General features: G+C 40.5%; 1 protein-coding gene across 1 annotated transcript in view; it reads left to right on the plus strand.

Annotated features, from left to right (window-relative positions):
- Positions 1-24,596, plus strand: part of LOC108718579 (meprin A subunit beta-like) — a 44,637-nt gene extending 20,041 nt beyond the window's left edge. The window contains exons 8-15 of the mRNA XM_018266911.2: positions 3,724-3,942; positions 4,396-4,548; positions 4,885-5,100; positions 10,706-11,158; positions 19,998-20,177; positions 22,212-22,359; positions 23,791-23,995; positions 24,297-24,596. Coding sequence (XP_018122400.1) covers positions 3,724-3,942; positions 4,396-4,548; positions 4,885-5,100; positions 10,706-11,158; positions 19,998-20,177; positions 22,212-22,359; positions 23,791-23,995; positions 24,297-24,311 — 1,589 coding nt within the window. The 3' untranslated portion in view covers positions 24,312-24,596. The remainder of the gene's footprint in view (positions 1-3,723; positions 3,943-4,395; positions 4,549-4,884; positions 5,101-10,705; positions 11,159-19,997; positions 20,178-22,211; positions 22,360-23,790; positions 23,996-24,296) is intronic.
- Positions 24,597-27,043: the final 2,447 nt, after the last annotated feature.

Here is a 27,043-nt window from a genome sequence, read left to right on the forward strand (position 1 = left end):
CTACTGAACAGTTTGATGCCCAATATGCATAGATTTAATAAACTATGTGGTGTATGGAAGCACCCAAAATCTCCACGAGCAAAAACAAGTAACAGAACAATGCAGAATCCAATAAAATCACTAAAATCCAATAAAACCACTAAAATCAATGTTTTTTTGCCTAGTGAAATCAGCAGTCAGAATCACAGTTTGAATGTTTTGGCCTGGCCAACTAAGTTTTTTTTATGCAGAACTGCAAATGCAATATAATGGCTAAAAATGCATCACAATGCAATGTAATATAATCACCAAAATAACCTAATAAAACTAAAGGCATTCGCATTGGCATTGAACCATTTTGGCAGGTATTGCTGGGATTCGAGCGAGGGACATTTGGGTTTCTGGCTCAATACCTTAACCGTTTGGCCAGGTGAGCAGCCTGTAGGGTTGCTCGCTATGTGTTACCTGGCCTCTGCAGTCCCAGCCCAGCTGCAGCCTGACTGGCCTCTCCAGCCCCAGCCCAGCTGCTGCCTAGTTGTAATCAGCCAATCAGGGCTGACTCTTCCCTATTTAAGGATAGCACTTAGAACACTCCTTGCCAGAGCATTACATTGTTTCTCCCTAGTACTGCGGCAGCGCCACTAACTATGTAGTTCAAGCTCTTGCCCCTTTTCCCTTATTATTCCTCCTTGCCTTTGTCTGCCTCTCCTTGTCTAGTCTTGTCTTGCTTTCCCCATCTTGTACCTTCCTAGCCTTGACCTTGATCTGACCCATGCCTGTTCTCATTTCCTATTCCACCTTGTACCTGCCTTGCTGGTTCCTGCTTCCTGACCTACTCTGCCTTGTACCCTGTCTTATTGCTTCCCTAGTCTCCCTCTGCTCCAGTCTCCCTCTGCTATCTTGCTATCCAGTCTCCCTCTGCTCCAGTCCTCTCTCTCTATCCCCAGTTTGATCTGATCTACTCCCGCACTGTCCTCCCACTGTCTTGTCCCCCAATCTATGCCCTCATCGTCCTGTCCAGTCTGGTCTTGAACTTCGCCCGCTCCGTCCTGCTTCACTCTGCACCTGTTCCAATTCGACTACGCCCTTGTCTCCCTGTTCCTGCCTTTTCCTTTGTGTTCTGTGGACACAGCCAGTCCCTGCCTAAAGGACTCGCCTTCTCCCTTCAGTCTCTACAGCACCCCCTACCTCATCCTTGACACATTTTAATTTTTTTAAAAAAAACAAGATGCAATAAAACAAGCTACAAAAGTGTGCAAGAGTGTGTATATATTTGGCAAAATGTGTGTTGTGTGAACATGTGCAAGTATGTGTGAGTGGTCTGGTGTGTGAAGCCCTCCCACCAATCCCCCAAAATGTAACTTTGTGTATTTGTAAATGTGTGTGTTTGTGTAAAAAGTGTGTGACTGTATTTTGTCTGTGCGTGTTACACTAACTTGGGGTATGCAGGCTGCAGATCCATCTTTAGACACGATCAGGGTTGGTTGGCGGTTCACCGATTACATCATTCGCAGGGTGGCAAAATCTGCCCTTGTATGGCCAGCCAAAGGCTGCATAGCTACACAAGTCTAACTGTCTTGTCCCACAGCTGCACCTTAGGTGCACTAGCCTTGACACTGTTCCTCTTTTTTTATCCATTATTCTGAGGCAGGGAGGCAGATTTATAAAAATTTGAACTTTAAACACAAGTGGGTCTCCAATCCCTTGTTCCTTGATTCCCAGCCTTGTTCCTATGCTCCTGTCCCCCATCATGTCTGTCCTATTGGATTTCCTGGTTGTAACCGTTTCTTTTATTCTGTTTTCCTGCTGCCTGACTGACCTTTGACCTGATCACTGGACTGAGTTTATGTCTGCTGATTCATTCTGTGTCTGGCTAGTATACTTCTTTATATTTTCCCCTGGTGCACCTGTTTAGTTACTTTGTCTCATTAAATCCTGCATATACTTCACCATGACTCAAAGACTCAGTTCTGTAACCCGAGCTCCCCACCATACAGGCTCCCAGATTGTTTCACTTCAGTGTCCGGTTAATGAGTGACCACTGATTGCAAAGGACACAGGTAGTTTTATTTCACATTTGATGTGTCAAATCCATATCAGTATCATCAAACAGCAATATCAGCATTGTATAATCCACTCCAACTGTGGCTCATGGTAATGAAGGAATATTGTTGTTTCTAAATTAAAAAAACAAAAATGTTTAGACTATTATTTTTACAAGGAAATATTGGCCATATTAGAGAAAACCACGTGTTTTGCTATTTAGAAAGTTGTAGTGAGTTGATTTAAATTTACCATGTTACAGTTGTGACCACTCATTAAGTTTGCTTAAGATTCTTCAGTACATCGGTGTTTGTATATAAAATTATTTAGTATCACAGTTTATTCATCTGGAATATTTTTGTTAATTTCCTTGTGTAAAAAAAACACCATACATTTAACATTTTAAGTGGCAGACATCATAAATCCTAAGGCACCGGTATTTATTAGTTTGCCAGTACTAGATTTTAAAGTGACAATTTGTTAAGGCACTCTGTCGCTGTGCATAACGTTAGGGTTGTTATTGAAAAATGTTTGAAACTTTTCATTTGTATATCGGTAGTGTTTGTCTGGGGTTATCAATATTTCTCTATCATTTTACAATTAATAATTTGCATCCCTACTGACTTGAAACTAAGGTGTCCGTTTACTAAAGTGCGGAAAATCTGACTTTAAATTTCCTATCGCTGAGTTGTTATCGCTGAGAATATTTTTACGCCAGTATATTCGCAGCGACTAAGTTTACTAAACAGCGATGCGCTCAAAAGCCATTGCGATCACTACGTTAATGAACCAGTTTAAGTTAGCAGTAATTTTAGCGAGTAGCAAATTTTCTGGCGACAAATTACGTTTTTGCGAATATTTATGCTATAAAATAGTCTTGTTTTATAGCGGTTATTATGGCAATTTTTACTGTGACTTTTTATGGCCAGAAATGCATCTTCAAAACTCATAAAGTTTATTGACTGATGGTTATACCATCCAACAACATTATCAGAGTAACACCAATCAAACATGTCTGCATCATATTAACCCTTCTGCCAATAGAATCATATGAACAAGAAATGATACCAGTCAATCTCTTTGCTTCATATAAATGCACAGTTTAATGTAGCCAATCACAATGAAACCAAAAAAGCGTAGAGGCTGACGAATCCTTGGACTGTGATGCCCGCTGCCAATAATACACCTCTGAGCTGAAACCGCTGCTGTTGCAACAGATAGAAGCAGAAGCCAAAACATCCTGTCAGCAATAGCTACACATCTCTCTCTCCTGTCAGCAAAGAATGATGGGTAAAAAAAAAAAGTATTATGGGATATTTCCTTGAGAATTTTCTGGCGGAAAAAAAAACTTTTACGTCACTACATAGGTGGCGGTAAAATTTTGCGAATATTCTGGCGTTAATTTTGTCTTTAGCACATTTCGCTGTTCCGGCCGTTAATGTATAGGTAGCGTTATTTTCAGCGAATGCAATAACTGGCAAACAATTATTCTTGCGCAAGAAAATTTGCAAATTTATATTTACTGCAGGTTAGTAAACTGGTGGTAACATATTTGGTGAAAATTCTGTCTATATATTGTGTGAATATTTTTAATGCACTTTAGTAAACAGACCCCTAAGTATACTAAATTATACTATAAAATAGACTGTTTAAACTTACTACATGATAAACATGAGTTTGTATATTATTTTCCTTTCAAAGGAAAGGAGTACAGCTTCGATATGTATGATGATACACGAATAGACTCTTTGAATGTGCCATATGACTACACTTCTCTCATGCACTATGGTAAAACAGCTTTCCAGATTGGAATGGAACCAACCATTGTCTCTAAGGATCCTGCTTTCAGTGATATGCTTGGACAGGGGATGGATTTTAGCGACTATGATCTTGAGAAACTGAATCGATTATACAAATGCTGTGAGTTTTGTACTGCAACTTTTTACTGCCACCTGTTGCCAAACAACCGATCAAGACTCTGTTTGTAGCATAGTATAATTATTCAGATGGCATGGGTAGTATTGCAGATTTTCCTGCACATGATATACCTTGTCTTGACCAAACAATAGTACGTCATTCAGTCTACCTTGCTGTAAATGATGGAACACAAGGTCAAACGCAAACTATTGCAAATACATAATTAAATGTCACATAAGCCAGTTTTGCAAGGAATATTTTCATAATTTGCATATAACTAATTGTATTGTTATTTCGGTTTCTATCTATCCCTAGCTGATATGAGCATATACTAAGTACTATTAAATGTATATCTAAAAGGCAAGCAGATATTTGAAATAAGATGTTTAAATGCATGTTTATCTATTAAAATACAGTTGTACACTGATGTTATCTTGTTTTCTCTTTAACACCTAGCCTCCAGCATTACCTTTATGGACACATGTACCTTTGAGGTCAATAATATCTGTGGCATGATACAAGGTACAGGAGATAATGGTGACTGGAATCGTGTTCTTCACAGCGCTGCTGGGCCCAGTAATGATCATACTCACCTAGGGAACTGCAACGGTAGGGGATTACTTTTACTTTTCTTTTTTTTTATTTTTGGCACTCTGGCATGAAATGTAAGTCCTTCTTGAGTAAAAAATATTTTAGGACCCCTAAACATTGCGAATAAAACAATTTTTTTAATGAAACCTCATGTCAGTTAGTGCCCCACTGGACCCCCTATATCTCCTGGGCCCTCCAGCAATCAGAGGGTTTACTTCCTCCATAGTTAAAACCCATGATATTTTGTAATTTGGCAGATCAAAATTAAATAACTATTTCTCATTTCTCTCAGCAGATCTTCTTTCTGTTGCATCTTTAAGGTTATCATCATATTCCTTTTGGTTTTCCAAACAGACAGCGGTTATTACATGCACTTCAGCACCAGTACAGGTAATGCTGGGGAAAAGGCTCTGCTGGAAAGCAGACTATTCTATCCAAATAGGGGATTTCAATGTCTGGAGTTCTTCTATTACTACAATGGAAATGAGAATGATGCACTGAATATCTGGATCAGGGAATACACAAAAGCCTCTCCCAACGGCATTCTGACATTCATCACCAGCATTAAGGGTAAGAAATATAAATTAATTAATTTGTATGTGCCAGAAACACATAAGGGCTCACTCAATTGAAGTGCAGTGTGCAAAATGCTAAAATGAAAGCAAATTGCTATGTTTGCTTACCCACAGTGCAGAATTGTCTCCGCTGTGGTGTGAATTGGACGCAATTGTGCTGAAAAGTTGGTCTGGTTTGTATAATTTCCAGCCTTTGGCATCAAAATAACCTCTGCTCCAAATTGTTTAGGAACTCATTTGCTTAGTCAAGTGCTGCAGGCTGCTGTGGGAACCCATCTGATAGGTAGTGGCTCCAGGGTTTGATTGTGTTAACAGTCCTTGTGACATTATCTGGTAGTTGTGGTAGTCGCCCTGGCCTGGCTACTTTCATAGAGACTAGATCTGTGTACCAAGGCTGGTTTGGCCAGTCCGGGGCAATCAATACAGTGAGAGCACCTCCCCTCTTTATATTGTGGATCACACATTAAAGAATGCCAGGGGGGAACGGCATATACAAGTCAAAAAGTCCAAGGTATACTTAAGGCATCTATGAACTATGCTTTGGTATCCTGTGACCTGGCACAATAGTTTGGAACTTTGAAGTTGCGGTTGGAGGTTAGCATGTCTATTTCAGGTTTCCCCCACTTCCGCACAATTTGTTGGAAAACCTGCAAGTGTAGAGACCATTCTGGCTGGTTGATGGTTTAGCGACTGAGGTAGTTGGCCTCCCAATTCTGGACCCCTGGTATGTGTACCGCCAATAATGCAGGAACTTTTTGGTCCGCCCACTGAAAGATTGATGTTACTTCCAACATTGCTTGAGTGCTCCTCATCCCTCCTTGTTTGTTGAGGTAGACCACCGCCATGGTATTGTCATATTCAATGCATAGCGGGTGGTTTGCTAATAGAGAGGCCCAAATCCTTATGGCCTTGTTGATCGCTGTGATCTCTATGATGTTGATGGTGGAAAAACTGCTCCCCATCCTGAGCGTCATTACATTCCAGGAAGGTAGATCCCACTGTTTGCCCTTGCTCAGACTGTGTTTCCACCACGAGACTGCTTCTCGGATCCCGGTTGGTAGGGCAATTTTCTGGAATAAGTTGTAGTTATTTTTGTTCCACTGACTGAGGAAGTGTCTTTGGAATGAGCTAATGTGGAATTGACTGTATGGAATGTCTTCCAAGAAAGCTACCATGAGGACAATAAGTTGGATGCAGTCCTCTGCTACATCCTGGTGCACAATTCAGTAGTGGTGCTTGCAATTCTGTTGATTTTGCCGGTTGGTAATGAACTCTCCTTGTTACTCAGTTGAAGATCATGCCCAGGAACTGTAACTCCTGACTCAGAGTAAGGCAGCTATTTCTGTGGTTGATCACCCACCAGTGTTGCATTAGAGTGTCCACACTTAGCTGAATGTCCTTCACGGCTTGTTGATAGGCGTGGGCTCTAATTAGTATGTCATCAAGGTAGGGTGAGGCCACAACACCCATCTTCTGAGGTGTGTTGTTATGGGGCTTTGGAAATGTGCATGGGGCTGTGCAGAGCCCTAATGGTAAGGCTCAAAACTGGTAGTGGTAGTCCTGGACCATGAAGAGAAGGTGCTTTTGAGATGTATCCCAGATTGGTAAGTGAAAATATGTGTCTCTTAAGTCTAAAGTTCGGTTCCATGGATGCTATCACTGTCCCTAGGGCTTATATGCGGAACCTTTGGTTTAGGATGAATGGATTCAATCGTTTCAGGTTCAGGACATGTCGGAAGGACCCTCTTTTTTTATAACTATGAACAGGTTTGAGTAGAACCCTTGATAGCTGTGGTTGACTGGGACGGGGCTGATTGTTACTTTGTAGCAAGTTGACGATTGCTGTCATGAGTGCATGAAATTTTATTGGATCCCTGGGTATTGAAGAGTTAACAAATCTTTGCAGGGGTGGTTTAAAAAGGGTATGAGATACTTCTTACTTCTGGTTGGTAGGAATGTGCTCTTCCCACACGTCACATCAGAGATGATTTGTTTTTAAGATCTGGGCCAAAACTGAAATGATACTATTTACCATTCCTGGGTAACTTTTGACATAAACTGGGATATTTACTGCAATACCATACCCAGAAGGAATACTGACTCACACCCTGGAAACTCATCAAATGTTTCCGGGATCTAAGAGATGTCAGCTACTTTGGGATTTTTAATCTTTCCTATTGTAATATTTCATTGTGCTTCACTATTTTGGCTTTCTAAACTTGATTTTCTTTTCCTGAAACAGTTTAAAGGGGACATAGAGCATACATTTTCACAATCAAACCATTCAAAATAATGTAAAATAGAAGTTTTTAGTTTAATACCTTTTTGGTCAAAAACATCTGTAATAGCTTGAAAACTGTGCTCAGCCCACCACCTTTGCAAGCATCCAGTCGAGCAGTCTCCAGTATCAGGCTCTAGAGCCGCCGGCACCTTCTGCCTAAGTTACAGAGCAGCAGCCAATGAGGGAGGAGTGGGCGTGTTTGTGATGTCCGTGCAGACATCAGATCACTCTTTCCTTTCCCAGAACTGCTCCTTTCTGTCCCTCTCTGTCCTGTTTCTTGCTCCTTTCTATCCCTCTATGAATTGTTCATTTTACTCCCTCCATGCCCTGTTCATTTAACCCCCCTCCTTGCACTGTTCATTTTTCTCACTATCTGCCCTGTTAATTTAACCCCCTCCCTGCAGTGTTTGTTTCTCACCCTCCAGTATTCTTTTCTCTCCCTCCCTGCCCTGTTCATTTAACCCCCTCTCTGGCATGTTCATTGTCCATCCTCCCCCCCTCCCTTCACTGCTTGTTCCTCTCCCTTGCCCTGCTATGACTGGGAGAAAAAGAAAAGCAAACTGCTGTATAAATAAAACATAATCTGCTGCTAAAAGCATTTTATTCTTTTCTGGGGGCAATGTGTATCAGCAGTAAGTGTAAATATCATAGTCATTTTCTATACAGTATATTGTTGTATACAAAAAGCAATCAACATCTTTTGAGTTTTCCTTTGTAACTCCCCACATCTGTTATTATATGTTATACAATCCCAGAACATTAGCTGTATGTATTCCCTTGAAACTCCCTGCACCTGACCGTAAACCATTCCATGACAGCTGAATTTTTCCTTGCAACTCCCTGCACCTGATGATAAATTGTTTCAGGCAGCTCCATTTTTACCTTGCAACTCCCTGCACCTCCCTGCACCTGATCATAAATTGTTTCAGGACAGTTGCATTTATTCCCTTGCAACTCCCTGCACCTGACCATAAACTGTTCCACAACAGCTGCATTTTCCCTTGCAACTCCCTGCACCTGATCATAAATTGTGACCGAACAACTGCATTTATTCCCTTGCAACTCCCTGGACCTAAACATAAATTGTTCCAAGCAGCTGCATTTTACCTTGCAACTACCTGCACCTGATCATAAATTGTTTCAGAACAGCTGCATTTATTCCCTTGAAACTCCCTGCACCCAACCGTTCCACAACAGCTGCATTTTTCATTGCAACTCCCTGTACCTGATGATAAATTGTTTCAGACAGCTCCATTTTTACCTTGCAATTCCCTGCCCCGAATCATAAATTGTTCCAGAACAGCTGCATGTATTCCCTTGCAACTCCCTGTGTCTGACCATAAACTGTTCAACAACTGCTACATTTTTCCCTTGCAATTCCCAGCACCTGGTCAGAAATTGTTGCAGAACAGCTAAATTTATTCCCTTGCAACTCCTTGCACCTGACCATAAATGGTTCCAGAACTGCCCGAGTGTGCATGCGCTAGGTGGCGCTCGCATGTGCAAGAAAGACTGTGGTTTTTACTTCTTTTTGCACTCCTGCACATGCATGAATAGGCGTGAACGTGCACATGCGCGAATTGGTGCAAGCCTGCATTCGCACACATGCATAGGAGCGCAAAAAGAAGTAAAAACCACATAGGGGACCGGACTGGGGGTAGGCGACAGAGGAGGCACGTGCTTGGCGCCCCCCATCTTTGCGCCCTAGGCACGTGCCTACTCTGCCTACCCCTTGGCCCGGCCCTGAGGAAAACAAACCTGCAGCTGCTGTTCTGGAATATCATAACATTAAATACTAATGTACATTGTTTGCATAATTTTTATAATTTAATAGAGGCAGAACGTTGCACAGTGTATAACAATATATTATGGACGATAGATTATGTCCAGTTGGGCAGGTACATTTGTTAATGCCTATTTGCTGTGGAACACAGGAGCATACTATTACCTTAAATAAAAGAAAATATTACTATTACAATTTTTACAGTTTGTATAAACCTTCTATTGCTTTATGTTGAACATTTAAGGTATATTGTTATAAGTGAATAATCAGGCAGCAGCATAAGACTATGTGCAGGCTGGGACACACAGGACAGATGGTGGAGGGGAGGGGTTTCCCTGAAAAGTTCAGCCTGAGTCAGTGCTGTGAGCACTTCCTGTAAGAGAATGAACAGACACTCCCACTCTTCATTTTAGCCTAGCTTCTGGCCTGTAAACATCTCTCTTCAGCTCTGATATAATGACAGTATTAAGAGGTAAAATGCTTTCAAAACATTGCAGCGTCATTACATGTTTTGAGGAAGGATGAGTAATATATGTGAAAATTAAGGTTATATGAAATGTCTCCTTTAATGGAATAATTTTCAAAACTGAATAAAAATAAAGTTCTTGGGTGTGGTGTCCCTTGACCAGTGTCGTAGCCATACGGCTCTTCTAGCAAGCACTGTGTTGACACTGGATTTAGCCGCCAGCCTGGTGACGTCCATGGACTCCACTTAAAAGGCAAATGCTTGACTTGAGTCTGTCTATCTCCATCAGTAAGAACTATTAAGAAGTGAGTGGGTGCCTTGCCAGTTTTTGCCACCAGTGTTGCACTGTTCAGGCTAGACCAGCTGAAGCTGTAGCTGGCTTTAGAATGGAGGTTGCATGGATGTAGCCTTTGCGTAGAGTGGATTTGTCCAAGGCTTCTTTAAAGGCAGCATCCTCTGTTACCCAAAAACACCACACATGTTTTTGGATAAGTCTGAAATCACAGAGTCCAATTTTGGCAATTTTTCCCAGCTTTTCTTTTGTTCCTCTGGTATGGGGTACATGTTGCAAAAGCGTTGTGTCATGGTGATCCTGTGATCAGGTTTAGACCATTCATTGTCAATCAACTGATAAATTGACTTAAGTACTGGGACTGTTCTAGTCTTTCTAGGTTGTCCCCCAGTACTCTGTTTGCTTTGGAAGTTGTGACAAGCTTGTCTTTGATCTCAAGTGTGGCCAGCATGTCTGTTAATAGGGGCTTGGTCACATCTGGGTTGATAACAGAGAATTTTTTTATCCTCGGGCTCAGAGCCCTCTGAAGAGAATGTGCCAGATAATTATCGTAACTCTGAGTCTCCTGCAGTATTACACTCGAAAGCAGATGAGTCTGATTCAGTGGACAAATTTACGACATTCAGCAACACTTTTCTAAATAGTGGACTATGTGGGGAGGCTGCATGGAGGGGGTGTATGGCTAGTGGATGGGAAGTCTTTCTTGGGGGGGTTAGTTCTAATGCTAAAGTTGATAAAATGGCAACTAAACTCCATGATTGTGAAATGTTTTTTCCAGGAAATCCGGCAGAATATTGGCAGCTCCATCATGTTTCTTTAAATGTAAAGAACAAATTCCGTGTCTTGTTTGAGGGGGTTAAAGGAAATGGACCAAGCAATGGAGGGTTTGCCATAGATGACATTAACCTGTCCGAAGCTCTCTGCCCTCACTATATATGGCACATCAGAAATTTTGCGAATGAGTCCCTAAAAGAGAATGGAATTTTTAGTCCCCCATTTTATTCCGAAGATGGTTATGCATATCAGATATATATTGGACCCGATGGTCGACATGAAAAGCCAAATGAACGTGCAATATTTTTCTTCCTGATATCAGGAGCAAATGATGATACACTGCAATGGCCATGTTCTTTAAAACAGGCAACTATGGAGCTTATGGATCAGAATCCGGATATCCGAAAGCGTATGTCAAATCAGAAAAGCATCACAACATATCCTACAGAGGTGATAGGTAAGTTATACCTTTATATCTATTAGGAAAAATACCTTCTAGCAGTGCCATATGGCAAAAAATATAATTCACTGTGGCCCGCATTTGAGCTTTAAAAGAAAACTATACCCACAAACAATGTAGGTTTCAATAAACATATGGTGCATAGAACAGCTCATATGTATAATAATATACCTTTTTAGTAAAACATGCATTCAGGTAAAATGGGAGACCTAGAATTAATTGCATGCTCTAATAATTATGATATAATTGGTATCACTGAGACCTGGTGGGATGAAACATGTGACTGGATTGTGAATTTAAATGGTTACACCCTTTTTAGGAGGGACAGAGGGATTAAAAAGGGTGGAGGAGTGTGTTTGTATGTAAAGCCTGAATTAAAGCCATGCACTAAAGAAATAGAGAATTTTACTTACCTACTTGACGTAAATTCCTTTTCTTCTAGTCCCGACATGTCAGTACACATGGGGCATTGCCCCTCCCAGACCTGGAGGTAGGACCTATAACATAGCCAATCAAAATGAATCATGACCTATAAGACCATATGACTTCCTCCTCACCACAGTTATACTTTTGCCATAGCAGTACAGTAACCAAAATAAATAATTGGGATGGGAAACCCTGTACTGACATGTCGGGACTAGAAGAAAAGGAATTTACGTCAAGTAGGTAAGTAAAATTCTCTATTTCTTCTACGTCCCTCCATGTCAGTACACATGGGATCTACCAAGCCATGCACCGAAAACAAGGGGTCGGAATAACCAACATAATGCAAAAACCAAACTGATGCTAAGGAGGCCCTGAGAAAAGGCCAGCATCACATCCATCCAACAGGGGAGCTGATAAAATGTATATCTCCTGAAAAGGGAATATAAAAGGCACAAGAACAACATGTCCTAGGACATGGTAAACGATTAACAAGAGCTACAAAATCAACCACAAAATTACAGAGACCGGTACTTGAGGATCAAGCATTGCAGATTAAGAATAAACATATTCTGTTTAAAAAGGTTCCCTCAGTGACTAGAGGGATACCTGCAATATGGTTATCTGACAAAACCCCACCTGGGGAAGAACAAAAATCCTGCAACTGTTAAAACAAAAAAGGTGCCTTAGGACAAAACCAGAATGATGGCAATAGCCATCTCAGAACTAAAACATCCTAGAAACCACCAGGAAATCAATCAGATCAGAAACTAAACACAACTTGAATGCATCTATCACCAGTGCTGGAGAAATACACGATCCTCAGCAAGTGGCCCTAAAAAGACTTGGCCAACATTAGCCTGGTCCTGCATCTTAATGGAAGCAGCTCAAACCAGTGCTGACCGGAGTCACCTCTACACCAGAGATCAGTCCAAGATCCACTAACTCCATGCTAATAATACCTAATGAAGACTTAACTAAATGAACACCAACTCTGGGTTATAATAAATCAGCATATCCTTGTAACCATTGTAGAGCCATGCTGGTACAGCCCACTAGCTCCACCAACCACCAAATCTAAACTGGGTATACAACAGCACAAGGATAAGCTGCTGAACCAACCAATGTGACTTAAAGCCATCTACCAGTAAGCTATGCTGTTGCCCCAGCCAACTGCTACACAAGCAAGCAATGGGACCCAAGCCAATTACAGTTCTAGAAAACACCCACAAAAGCCGAGGCCACTACAGCTCAAGCTGCACAATGCTACAGTTTATGCAAAAACTGAATCAAACCTGTGACCATACATAGAAGCTACTGAACCAGCCAACAGCTGGGATCACAATCCAAAATCAGGCATGCCAGAAGCTTATAGCCTACAAACACTGGTACCAACCAGCAATGATGCACAATCCACTGGCAGAGAGCCAGCCACCATACATGCAACCAGTGGTGGACCAGCCAGCTATTATGTATTCCAACATAGATGTGCAAGGCCATTGTCACACTAGCAGGCCAAGTTGCCCGTCAGCTGAAGTGTTTGCAAAAAACCAGAGTGGAATTCGAATACACAAGCAATAGTAAATAAGCCAGCTATTGTGAATGCTACCCTTAGGGACAAGGTAACCAACTGCACTGGCACCTGACACAAAAGTCAATTTCCATACATGCAACAACGGAGCACGTCAGTTGTTGAACTTGCAAAACCCTGGTCCACAAGCCAGCCTTATTGATAATAAGCAGTGGCATACAAGACCAAAAACAATGCATGTAAGGCAGAAGAAAATGTTAGCTGTAAGCCAACATATGACCAACATCAGCTGCTGAATACCAATCAGCAACAAAATTAGCTATGGGCTGTGAAACAGCTGATGGTACAACCCATGCTAGATCCAACCAAATAGTCAATCATGCCTACTGCTGGTGTAACCAGAACCATGCCTGCAAGGATTGTAGACAAGACAAAACCAATGGCTGTTGTCCTGCCAAGGATTGCCGCAAGGCAAACAGACATGCCCACCAAGGGCCACAGCAAGAATAGTAACCATGCCTATCAGCCGCCACAGCCTGGCTGGTGGCCTATGCACCATAGGTCACAGCCAAGACTGGCAGCCACAAGCCCACAAGGACTATAATAAAAACTAGCGGCCACCTTAGCCAGGTGCCACAGAAAAGGCCAACAGCCCAAGAACCCTGGTAAAAGGCAAGCAAGCACCTAAGTTAAGGGCCATGAAAACAGGCCCGCAGCCATAATAACCCAGGTAAAAGGACAACCAAACAAATGTGCCAAGGGTAAAAGACCACATGAGCTAAAGGCTCATGCAACAGGCCAGCAGAACAAGGGCCCTTGTAAAAGGCCAGCAGACCCAGGAGCTGAGGACCATGGTAAAAAGCCATGGACCAAAACAAGGACTTTAACCCAAGCCAAGGGCCATAATGAAAGCCAGAGGCCACACAAACCCAGCTCCCTGGCGAGATGCCCGACGCCACACAAAGGGCCATAGACTGAGCTCCCAACAAAAGCCACCAGATGGGAATAGAATATCTAAGAGAAGGCCTACATCACACAAAAAGACACCATATAACTCAGAACACTGCCTGTTAAGTGTGGAAACATCATAGGAAAAAATGGGGCACAATGCTGCTACAGCAGAACAAACCCCTAGCCAGTCCTGGAAATACCAGGTGTAATAAAAGCACACTTGCCTACTGTGTCTGCACAGAGAACTCGGGCTCACAAACCTAAGACCTCAGATGACAACTATACAAGAAGTCAGAGGAATACAGGCACCTAACCAGATAATATGCTCTAGACAGTAGGAATAATCCAGACAGATCCTTGGTGGCAGACTGCTTCTAAGGAGCAGACTCAGGGGCGTAACTAAAGAGGAAGCAGACCCTGCGGCTGCAGGTGGGCCCAAAAGGTATAGGGACCCATGAGGCCCAAATAAAGAGCAATTTCAATACGTATTGGTAAAAAAGCACAACCTCTGGATATGTTAGGGGCCCTAAAATGAATTTGCTGTGGGGCCCAATGACATCAGGTTACAGCACTGAGCAGACTCAATGTAAGGAAGGAAGGGGCTACCATACTGCTTCAGCAGTGCAAGCCTCCAGCCAACCCTGCAAGCACCCAGTGTAATAAAAGGCAAATATAACCTCTGTGTCTGCACAGAGGACAATAGAAACATCAGTAGCAAACTGAGGAGTATCTGCACATTACCTGATGAATAGTCCGCAGGTTGGAAACTTCAGCTAGAATTTGGATAGGTTTCAGCGGAGGGACATAATTAGCTTATTAACATGCAGACTTAGTACCTTGTGTAACTGCATTTTGCACAGAGGACTCCAGCTCACAACATACGACTTCATATAATATAAGAAGGAACACAGGCAGCTTACCAGATAGCTCAGACTTGTCAGCAGGAATATCCAGTCCAGTGGAACACTGCTTGTTAAGAGCAGACTCATAAGAAAGGAAGGAGGTGCCATACTGCTTGAGCACATGAGACAATATAACCACTGTGTCAGCCAAAAGGATGCAGGTTCACCCATACAAAACTAAAAATATTAAACAGCAATAGCAAAGGGGACAAAGGAACACCTGCACCTTACCAGACTAGTTAGCTTGATGGAAACTCCAGCCAAAGCCCTGATAGCTTTCAGCTGAGGGACATATTAAGCATATTAACATGCAGTCTTCCCAGTGAAATTAATGTTTCAAATACACAATGGATACTGAGAAATCAAAATCTCTGGATTCAGGTACCACATTGCTTAGGCAGAGGGATTCACCAGCCAGTACTTAAAGTGTAGCAAGAGCCAATACTGTATTTTGCACAGAGGACACCAGCTCACAACATAAGACTTCAGATAATACAAGAAGTCAGGGGAACACAGGCACCTTACCAGATAGCTCAGGCTTGTGAGCAAGAATATCCAGGTGGAACACTGCTTGTTAAGAGCAGACTCATAAGAAGGAAGGAGGTGCCATATTGCTTGATCAGTGCAACCTCTAGCCCTTCCTGGAGGTGCCTTAGTAACATGAGCCAATATAACTTCTGTGTCTGCATAGAGGATGCAGGTTCACCCATACAAGGCTTAAAATATTAAACAGCAATAGCAACGGGGCGAAGGCACACCTGCACCTTATCAGAGTGGCTAATTAGCTGGATGGAAACTCCAGCCAAAGCCCCAATAGCTCTCAGCTGAGGGACATAATTAGCTAATTAGCATGCAGACTTCCCAGTGCACTACACACAGTAGATAATGAAGAATCATACTCACCAGCTTCAGGCAGTTATAACTAGCCCATATGCATACCCACGGCCCTTTTGCAGAAGTTCTGTAGAGTTCTGTAAAGTCTCACATAACTCAAAAGAAAAGGGGAGTCCAAAAAGCTCACAGGTAACAATGTGGGAAGCCCACACCTGTGTCTGTTCCCAAAAAAACACTAGATTGAATCTTGTGCCTCGCTGGGCATATAGCAGGGGGGCTGTTTTAGCACAGGGCTAGGACCATGGGTATGCCCACACCTGCACTTCTTCCCAATAAGTGATAATTTACAGATTATGTGTCTTGAGGCATCAGGTAAATTCTTCTCCATTACCTGGGAATCATCCCTCTGTGTCCACACAGAGGTAAAAAAATAAGCAAAAAAAAATTAATAAAAAAAAATACAGAAGAAAAAACAAAAGGCTCACAGGTAATAATGTGGGAAGCCCACAACTGTGTCTCTTCCCAAAAAGCACTAGATTGAATCTTGTGCCTCACTGGGCATATAGCAGGAGGGCTATTTTAGCACAGGGCTAGGACCCTGGATATGCCCACACCTACATTTCTTCCCAATAAGCGATAATTTACAGATTATGCGTCTTGAGGCATCAGGTAAAATCTTCTCCATTACCTGGGAACCATCCCTCTGTGTCTACACAGAGGTAATAAATAAATAAATAAATAAAAAGAAAGAAAATACAAAAGAAAAACAAAAACTGTGTTTGATTTCTCTCAAAATTCAACAAAAAATAAAAAGTGAGGAGGGAGATCCTACCTCCCTGTCCAGTAGGACAAAAAATAACTGTGGTGAGGAGGAAGTCATGTGGTCTTATAGGTAGTGATGGGCGAATTTATTCGCCAGGCGCGAATTCGCGGCGAATTTGCGCGTTTCGCCGCGAGCGAATAAATTCGCGAATCGTCCGCGAAAATTCGCGTCAAAAAAATTCGCCGGCGTCAAAAATTTTTTTTCGAAAAACGGACGCTGGCGCCAAAAACGGATGAATCATGACCTATAAGTAGTGATGGGCGAATTTGCGCCGTTTGCTTCGCCGAAAAATTCGCGAATTTCGCGCGAAATTCGCGAAACGGCGAAAAATTCGCGAAACGGCGCCGGCGTCTCGTTTTTGACGCCGGCGCCCGTTTTTGACGCCAGCGCCCGTTTTTTCGACGCCGGCGTCAAAAACGAGACGCCGGCGCCGTTTCGCGAATTTTTCGCCGTTTCGCGAATTTCGCGCGAAATTCGCGAATTTTTCGGCGAAGCAAACGGCGCAAATTCGCCCATCACTACTTATAGGTCATGATTCATTTTGATTGGCTATGTTATAGGTCCTACCTCCAGGTCTGGGAGGGGCAATGCCCCATGTGTACTGACATGGAGGGACGTAGAAGAAATAACCATTGCTGGCACTGGTGAGGGTGTAGAATCACTCTGGGTAGAGATTTTGACTGGGCAAAAGGTAACAAAAAGAATTATCATTGGTGTATGCTATAAACCAACTCGTATAAGTGTCGAGTATGAAGCCCAGCTACTCTTGCAGATACAAGCGGCTTCACAGCAGGGTCAAGTTGTTGCTATGGGTGACTTCAATTATCCAGACATTGACTGGGGTAATGGGGTTGCTAAAACAGAAAAAGCTAGTAGGTTTGTAAATATGCTGAATGACAACTTTTTATTCCAGCTCGTTCAAGAACCTACTAGGAATAACTCTCTTTTGGACCTTGTAATAACTAATAATACTGAACTCGTCTCTAACATTTGAGTGGGTGAGCATTTAGGGAATAGTGATCATAACATGGTCTCCTTTGAGATTCTGTTGCAGAAGCAATTCTATAAGGGAGTAACTAACGTGCAAACTTTGACAGTATAAGGGCATCTCTGCAACATATTAAGTGGGAAATGCTTTTCACAGGGTTAAACACAGAACATAAATGGGAAGTCTTTAAAAACCTTACTATCAGAGGGGGGTCAGCTGGTTGATGAAAACAAAATAAAAGATTCTGAACTCATATTTTTCATCTGTCTACACAAATGAGGAACCAGTAAGTGAAGGTTTCCTTCTTAATAGTCCCAATTCTAGTAATACAACTAATGATGCATGGTTCACACATGAAGAAATTCAAAAGAGACTAGAACATGTTAAGATTAACAAAGGTCTGGGGCCAAATGGTATTCATCCCAGGGTAATTAGCGAATTTAGCTCTGTGATTGCCAAACCTCTTTACTTAATTTTTCAGGATTCATTGAGATCTGGTATAGTGCCGAGAGACTGGAGAATTGCTAATGTGGTGCCTCTATTCAAAAAAGGATCCCGTTCTCAGCCTCAAAACTATAGGCCAGTTAGTCTGATGTCAGTGGTAGGAAAGCTTTTTGAAGGGTTAATAAAGGATAAGATACTGGACTTCATAGCAGATCTTAATACTATGAGTTTGTGCCAGCATGGTTTTATGCGTAATAGATCTTGCCAGACTAACTTAATTTCTTTTTATGAGAAGGTAAGCAGAGACCTCGATTCTGGGATGGCAGTGGATGTGATTTACTTAGACTTTGCTAAAGCATTTGATACTGTGCCACACATAAGGTTACTGGTTAAATTAAGGAATGTTGGCCTGGAACATAGTATTTGTACCAGGATAGAGAACTGGTTAAAAGATAGACTAGGAGTGGTGGTAAATGGAACATTTTCTAATTGGGCCAGTGTTGTTAGTGGAGTACCGCAGGGCTCTGTACTAGGTCCCTTGCTTTTCAACTTGTTTATTAATGACTTGGAGGTGGGCATTGAAAGTACTGTTTCTATTTTAGCAGATGATACTAAATTGTGCAGAACTATAGGTTCCATGCAGGATGCTGCCACTTTGCAGAGTGATTTGTCTAGATTGGAAAACTGGGCAGCAAACTGGAAAATGAGGTCAATGTTGATAAATGCAAGGTTATGCAGTTTGGCAAATATAATATAAATGCTAGTTATACACTAAATGGCAATGTGTTGGGAGTTTCCTTAAATGAGAAGGATCTAGGGGTTTTTGTAGATAACACGTTGTCTAATTCTGGGCAGTGTCATTCTGTGGCTACTAAATCAAATACAGTTCTGTCTTGCATAAAAAGGTCATTAACTCAAGGGATGAAAACATAATTATGCCTCTTTATAGGTCCCTGGTAAGGCCTCATCTGGAGTATGCAATTGGTTAGAGGGATGGAAGCCTTAAATTATGAGGGTAGACTGCCAAGGTTGGGGTTGTTTTCTCTGGAAAAAAGGCGCTTGCGAGGGGACATGATTACACTTTACAAGTATATTAGAGGACATTATAGGCAAATAGCAGGGGACCTTTTTACCCATAAAGTGGATCACCGTACCAGAGGTCACCCCTTTAGACTAGAAGAAAAGAACTTTCATTTGAAGCAACGTAGGGGGTTCTTCACAGTCAGGACAGTGAGGTTGTGGAATGCACTGCCGGGTGATGTTGTGATGGCTGATTCAGTTAATGCCTTTAAGAATGGCTTGGATGATTTCTTGGACAGACATAATATCAAAGGCTATTGTGATACTAAGCTCTATAGTTAGTATAGGTATGGGTATATAGAATTTAATTAAAAGTAGGGAGGGGTGTGTGTATGGATGCTGGGTTTTCATTTGGAGGGGTTGAACTTGATGGACTTTGTCTTTTTTCAACCCAACAATTTAACTATGTAACTATGCCACGAGTAATCCTAAATAGAAAATTGCCATTTTAAGAATTAAAGGCTGCCCCTGGGATCCTATGATTCATGGTGCACACAAACAAACCATATATGTTAGGTCTTATGAGCCAATTAATAGAAAAGGTTCTGTCTTTTTCTTCCTCACTTCCTCCTGTTAGAATTATTTCTAGTGAGGTAGCACAGAGAATATCATAAAATGGGGACTCAAGGGAAAATAAGGGCAATATTTACTTAAATATATATTCCAGTTTGCTAAAATTCTTCAATAGGCCACTTAGTATGAAATAAACGAAGTATTCGTCAGAAATGTAGATTTGTACATGAAAACAAAAGTTTTACAAACAGTGTATACATGTAGTTACATGGATAATACAGTAGGATCACTCATAGTAATTGTACTGTATGCGCATACAATGCTTCACTGACAAATGTTTATTTTAGGCAATGGTGTCTTATTGTGGGACAAACCATCAAAGATTGGAGCACGTCACACATTCCCTAATGGAACTGAATTCTTTCGTGGGCCTGGATTTGGACACTTGGAATTCATTAACCATGACAGACTTCACAGCAGAGAATTTTTAAAGGGAGGAGATGCTTATATTCTGGTATCTGCAAAGGGTGAGTCAATTTTATACGTATATAAGTTTTCTTGAAGAGGTGTACATAATGAATAAAGGTTACAGTTAAAGGGCATGTAAAGTCTAAAATACAATAAGGCTAGAAATGCTGTATTTTGTATACTAAATATAAACATGAACTTACTGTACCACAAGCCTAATCAAACAAATAATTTATGCTTTCAAAGTTGGCTACAGGGGGTCACCATCTTGTAACTTTGTTAAACATCTTTGCAAGACTAAGACTGTGCACATGCTCAGTGTGGTCTGGGCTGCTTAGGGATCATCATAAACAAAGCTGTTTGAGTTCTGAATGGCTGGTAAGTAAGGCGGGGGCTCCCCCTGCTGTTCATAAGTATGATTGTTTCCCTGCTCAGCAGTTAGGGACCGTCTGACAATTCCTATCCACAGCAGTAAATAAAGGGAAAATTTCACTGCATACAGTCAGGTTTCTTATAAAAATGGTACACGTTTTTTATTTAAAGTATAATGGAGATAGGTTTCTTTTTCATTAAAGAAATTAAAAATGGGATTTTATTTTTTTGCCTTTACAATGTGTTTGCCCAGGAGCAGTAACAGTTAGCAACCAATAAGGCGTTTGCTTTTAAATAGGTGACTGATAAATACTACCTGCTGATTGTTTGCTTTGGGTTATTGCACCTGGGCAAACTTAGCGCCTTTTATTACATAACCCCTTATGTTTTCTAAATAAGAGAAACATACAAAATAGCACTTTCCAACCACAATTGTAATCAAACTTTTACAGATTACTGTATAACATCTTATCAGGTGACTTGCAAAACTGGTATGGTGAATGACATATGTCAGCGTTTTACAGGCCCACTGGGGACAGCTAAAACCTCCATGGTAATAAGTCCCCACTGGCCCCCCTCCCTGCCTCCCCCTGCTAAGTGTTACCCCAGAATGTGTCCCCTGTAGGATTACTGACTGCACATGCAGAGTGGGCGCAGCGCAGCTCACATGTGCCTTCTTCAGCACTTCACTAATCCTTGTAAAGTGTATCGGTGCATGAACAGTTTTCTGGTTCCTTGCAACTGCGCATGTGCTGGAAGTAACGGAAATTGTCGAAATGCTGGATGAAGACCCGAAGATTACCGAAACGCCGGAAGATGGCGTCCGTGAGCTCCACTGCCCTCACTCTGTATTTGCAGTCAGTAATCCTACAGGGGACACAATTCTGGGGTAACACTTAGCAGGGGGAGGCAGGGAGGGGGCCAGCAGATAGGGGCCAGTGGGGACTTATCACCGTGGGGGGTTAAATTCTCCTTTAACCACAGAAGCTGTAATTGTAGGACATTACTGACTTGCACAGTTGCCATTGTGTGATCCAGACATTCAGATCAGCCAGAATATAACACCAAAATAACTTAGTCAAACAAATGGATCATGATATCTATGGCCAGCTTTTATTTTGGAACAATGTTTCCAATAGAATTCAGCCGTAATCAAAGGATCTCATCTAGTAATGATAGACCCATGCACTTGTTAAATAAAGGTATCACCTGTCAATTATGTAACAGTAACATGTTGTTCTTTTTAGCTTGGAATGCCATGCTAATGGGTGTGAAACATCATTGTGTGTGCCACAAGCTGTCAGACTTTCTCCTTCCTTCCAAACTTTCAAGCGCTCCTTAAAGACCCATCTGTTTAAAGAGGCCTATTCGATGCACCTTAATTAATCATTGCTGTATCAAAAATGACAGTGTTTATACAATCCTAATGTCTCAATTGTACCCTAACCTTTTAGTTTGTAAACCCTATTGTACTCTGCAATCCTTGTCTGTTATCCACCATTTATTCCCTGTTTGCTATAACTGCAGTAAAGCACTGCGTATCTTGACAGCGCTATATAAATAAATGATGATGATGATGATGATTCTGTATGGATACTCATAAAAAAACAACCTACTATAACTATACATATTCTCTTGTTTTATTAGTGTTGCTTTTTATTTATGGTGACTGAAATATATATAAACTTGGTGATATTATATCCCTCCTTTTTTTAAATTAGATATTTCACATCTAAATGCATCTCAGCCATCTCAGCCAACTCCTATCCCCACCACCACACAGCCTATAGAAGTTCATAAAGAATGTGAAGGTTATGGGTGTAAAAATTATGGAATATGCGTCCTTGAGAATGGGACACCTGTGTGCAGGTAAGAACCTATTTCATCATTAAACATTTGAGTTTAAATGGACTTACTTTATGTAGTTGGATATTGAATTGGATGAATAACAGGGCAGCTTGTTAGACTCTACACACAGGAGATATATACAAGGAGTACAGACAGCCTGTGGATCTCATGTTTTCAGTAGGCTGGCTGTGCAAGATCAGTAAAAGCTGTCTGGGCAAAGATGTACATGGTGGAATAAAATAATTGTTGCAAACTGAATGAAAGTGTATATATTAATGAATGGAAAAATGCATTTAACAATGTTCATTAGACATTAATTACATTACAAATTTCTATTAAACATTTTGCTTTATTAAATATATGCTTGAAAATGTTGCTTTTTTGGCATAGATATAAAGAAACAGAATTTTCATCCCTTGTCAGTCAGCTCTATAGATTTTTTATCTGTAGTAGAGAAATGGTAAAAAGGATTGCCCTGACATGTGTAGGACTTGGCACATCCAAAATCAATTATAGCATGAACCACTAGTACACACAGGGGGTGAAAACACCCTGAAACAATAGTGACATGTTTGAATATCTAGCATATCTTCTGATCTCTGATCAACATTCTGAATTATGGCTGCATGATTACCAGAAAGGGACATGAAGAACAGGATCTAACAGAGCTAGAAAATTAGGAATTTCTACCTATACATACAGTACCCTATACATATAATCCAAATCTATTGTGAGAATGGAATCTATTTATGGTCACGTAGAATCTTGATTTGCAATTGCTCAGAAACTTGCAGATGGCTACAACTACTCATAGGGGCAGATTTACGTGCAAATTTTTGCTTCGGAAGTAGTTACTTTGCACAACTACGTCAGACTTTATTTCATGACAAATATGTGTATTCATCAAAATGTGTAATTTCATCTCGGCAAAAAAAAAATGAAGTACTTTCGTCAGCAATAATTCTAGCTTTTCTTTCTTCTCAGCAAAACTTCGCTAGCTTACGCTTACATCAATTTAAATTCAGTGGGTATATAAAGGTCATATATTTGTATTTATTAGTGATGTTGGTGAAATTGTTGGAAGTGGCTACTGATTATTAAAAATGTCCAAGGAAGCAAAATAAAGACAATAGAGATCCTTTATTATCCTAGGCCTCAAGCCCATCCTAAAACAAATGTGGCATGAGTTTCAAATGTCTGCAAAAGTGTAAATAATTCAATTTTAAAAATCACAATTTGTAAACATAATTCCACATTAAATATGAAAAAATGCCAGCGTTTTGTCTTTTTTTTGTTTTAACTTTTTTGGACTACAGGATATGATGTCACTGACATAATAATGTTGAAGATGTCGCTTCATCTTATTAATTCGCCAGGCAGAACCTGGCATAATAGACTATCTACCACATTTTTTACAGATTGCGCTTACTGAGGGTGTTTCTGTTTGCTTAGGTGCAAGGTTACTAAAGACTGGTGGTATGTTGGAGAGAAATGTGAAAGGAAAGTCTCAAGCCAAGACACACTTGTGATAGCAGTCTCCTCTTCAGTGACTATATTTGTTGTTATGCTGATTATCACACTCACAAGTCTATTTTGCTTGAAAAAGAAGCACAAGAAGCAACTAGCAAACACTGGAAAAGCTCAAACGACTAGAAATGTAAGTAAGCAACTGCAGGTACATTATGATGTAGAACAAAATGTAATAGGCCATGAAACCTCACTGGAGGCAAAAGTGGATTTTTCTCTTCATATGTATATAGTTGCCCTGTTTGATAAAGTAACATTTGAAATCTGTTTCCTAAATGTTGGGAGGTATGGTACTCTAGGGTGGAACAGTAACAGCCATATTCAATGGCCCACCCACCAGACTGGAGAGGGGTAAAGAATCAAAATAAGCATATTTATGGAGCTCAGCAGCAGTGACAAAACTTAATATGTGTATATGTTTTTCTCTTCAGCAATATGTGTCTTAAAAGCAACAGAAGTTTGTGCAATAATCACGGAAATTTACTACATAATTACTACAGCAAGATATTCAGCAGCAATCCTCTTACTGTCTACAAAAAAAATCATGATTTGGGAAATCAATCAGCTATCACACTACAAGATATCCTCAAGCCATACAAGAAAAATATAAAATAAAGCCTTTACCGTGTTTTTTTTATTGTTACTTAGTTTCTTGAGTTATTTTAATCATTGACATTTCAGCAGCTAATAATTCCTAACACAAAAATAAAGCAGACTGTGATTGTACATTACAACTGAATCATATGCCTTCTATTTATATATTGTAAACTCACACACCAAGCTTCCTCAGGAGAGCATGCAGTGGCTTGGTATAATCCATGTGACCTGAATAAAATTAACCTGAAAAGGTGGGTCTACCATTTACAGAACTAGAAATGTACTGTATGTTGGTGGGTAGGTATCGTCTTTTGGGAGATGGTCCTGGGCAGAACAACAGAAAGATTAGGAAAAAACATCATCTGACACCTTGATTTGATTGTTAATCTGCATATTATCCAATGTCTCATGTTATTCACTCAGATGAAAATCAAACTATTTACTCAGAGTTCAGGACTGGTTTAATCAATAGCAACATGAATATACTTCTGAATAAACTTCCTGCTCACAATCTTTGACTTTTTGAGGAAAGGGGAAAACAGGGCATTAGCCTGACTTTATAAAACATGCTGGAATAAAATAAACAACTTTTTCTTTCTTTTTTTTTTTTCGGTGGAGAAAAATAAAAATGCAATCAAATAAAAGCAATAAAGTTACATATGTGGCAGAAATAAGGTTGTAGTGAATTATAACTTTTATGGAATTTATCTTTTCACTATACATTCATAAAAAAGAGACTCTCTAGGTTAAAGGGGAACTCTGGCATCCAAACCAAAATTCAATAAAGAGACCCACATAACACAGAAACCCCTAAAATATCCATCACAGCTACCTGTTCAAAAAGTATGAATAAATGCCATTTTCTATGCTGCAATCCAGCTGTTTAACTTCTCTTTCTGCATCATTTGAAATCCTGGCAGGGAAGGAGGGACTAAACACTGATGTTACAAATTGTAACAACTACTCTACAGCTTATAGACAGCATGCAGGAACTACATAACCCACAATGCATTGCACTGGGATGTTCCTTTCCTTATTGAAATCACATGTGCAGGGAATTGTGGGGTTTGGGGATGCAGGCTAAGGACAGATGGCTGTTGATACAAAGTAACAGTAGTCAGCCAGCTCAGTAAAGTAGTCAGAAAGATCAGCAGGAGAGCAGGGGGCTAGGCTTAGGGAACTGTCAGCCATTAAAAATCACGAAAAGCCTGAATATTTTTTAATTGACGTATATTGCAAAGTTGCTTGAAATTATGTTAACTTTTCAAAAAGCTTAAGTTATGTTTTTGTGGAGTTTCCCTTTAAAGAGATATTATATTGCCCAAAGAAAAAAAAATATTTCCACAATTTCTTTATATGAGCAACATTTTATGTAAAAGTTTTTTGCTTGGCAACAATGTGAAACAGTAGCAAACTGCTTAGTATTGAAGCTGTTTTAAAGGAAGAGCTAGTTTTTACTCCACTGGAGTCTCCAAAACATTATAAAACTGTTCAATGAATGCCAAACCCACTCAATTAATCTGAAGTCAGACATATGCAGTATATACCTCTAAAAACGGAAAGTGCACTTTAAAAATTACTTTTGGACTGTTTTAATTAAAGGGGAACTATCACGAAAATGAAAATTTTATATAAGCTTCATCATCCTGAAATAAGAAACGTTCTAAATGCAATCAATTAAATGTTCTGCATAATTTCTGAAATAATCAAGTTTATTTTCACTATTCCTCTCTCAGCCTCTGTTTCTCTTCATTCTCTCTTAATGCAGCAGTTGGGTGTCAGATAATCATTGACAGTTATATACAATATATCTTATAGGGGTAGCTCATTTTGCCTAGAAGATGTATTAGAGCTCAAGGGGTGTGCTTATATAGTGGAAACACTTTACTTGTAAATAACTATTGAGACTGTGGATATAAATATTTCTGTTCTGTATTGTTGAGAGAGAAATAATGAACATAAACTTGATTATTTCAGAAATGGTACAGAATATTTAATTGATTGTATTTACAAAGTTTCTTATTTCAGTATGCTGAAACTTATATAAAATTTTCGAGATAGTTCCCCTTTAATATTCCCTTAGTGGCAGCAATTTGACTGCTTTACCAGGATGTTAAGAAACTTTTAGGACACCAGCTAATCTCCATGTTGTGGAAAAGCAGCCCCAATTACTATTCCTGATGGCCCACATCCTACTTTGCTTCTGGGGAATTGTTTTTTAAGGACTGACTTACCACTCATTTGTAACACAGTTACAAACTGCAGAGGATTTATGTCAATCTCCATTAAAGCAAAGTAAGTGCAATTTTTTTCTTTGAGCACATGCCTTTTAATCACACCACCATTTTGTTTCCTCTTACACATTTCCTTAGAAGGGCCTGTAATCCTTTGTAATTGTATGTGTTTAACTTGAGATAAGGCAGTAACACTATACAATCAAGCACCATTTCCCCACAATGCTAAGGGCAAAGACACACGTGAAGATTCGGGGAGATTTAGTCGCCCGTCCGTCGACAAATCACCTCTTCTTTGGGCGACTAATCTCCCCGAAAAACCTTCACGCCAGCTGGAATCTAAATCT

This window comes from Xenopus laevis, chromosome 6L, assembly GCF_017654675.1.
Source record: "Xenopus laevis strain J_2021 chromosome 6L, Xenopus_laevis_v10.1, whole genome shotgun sequence".
Taxonomy (NCBI): Eukaryota; Metazoa; Chordata; class Amphibia; order Anura; family Pipidae; genus Xenopus; species Xenopus laevis.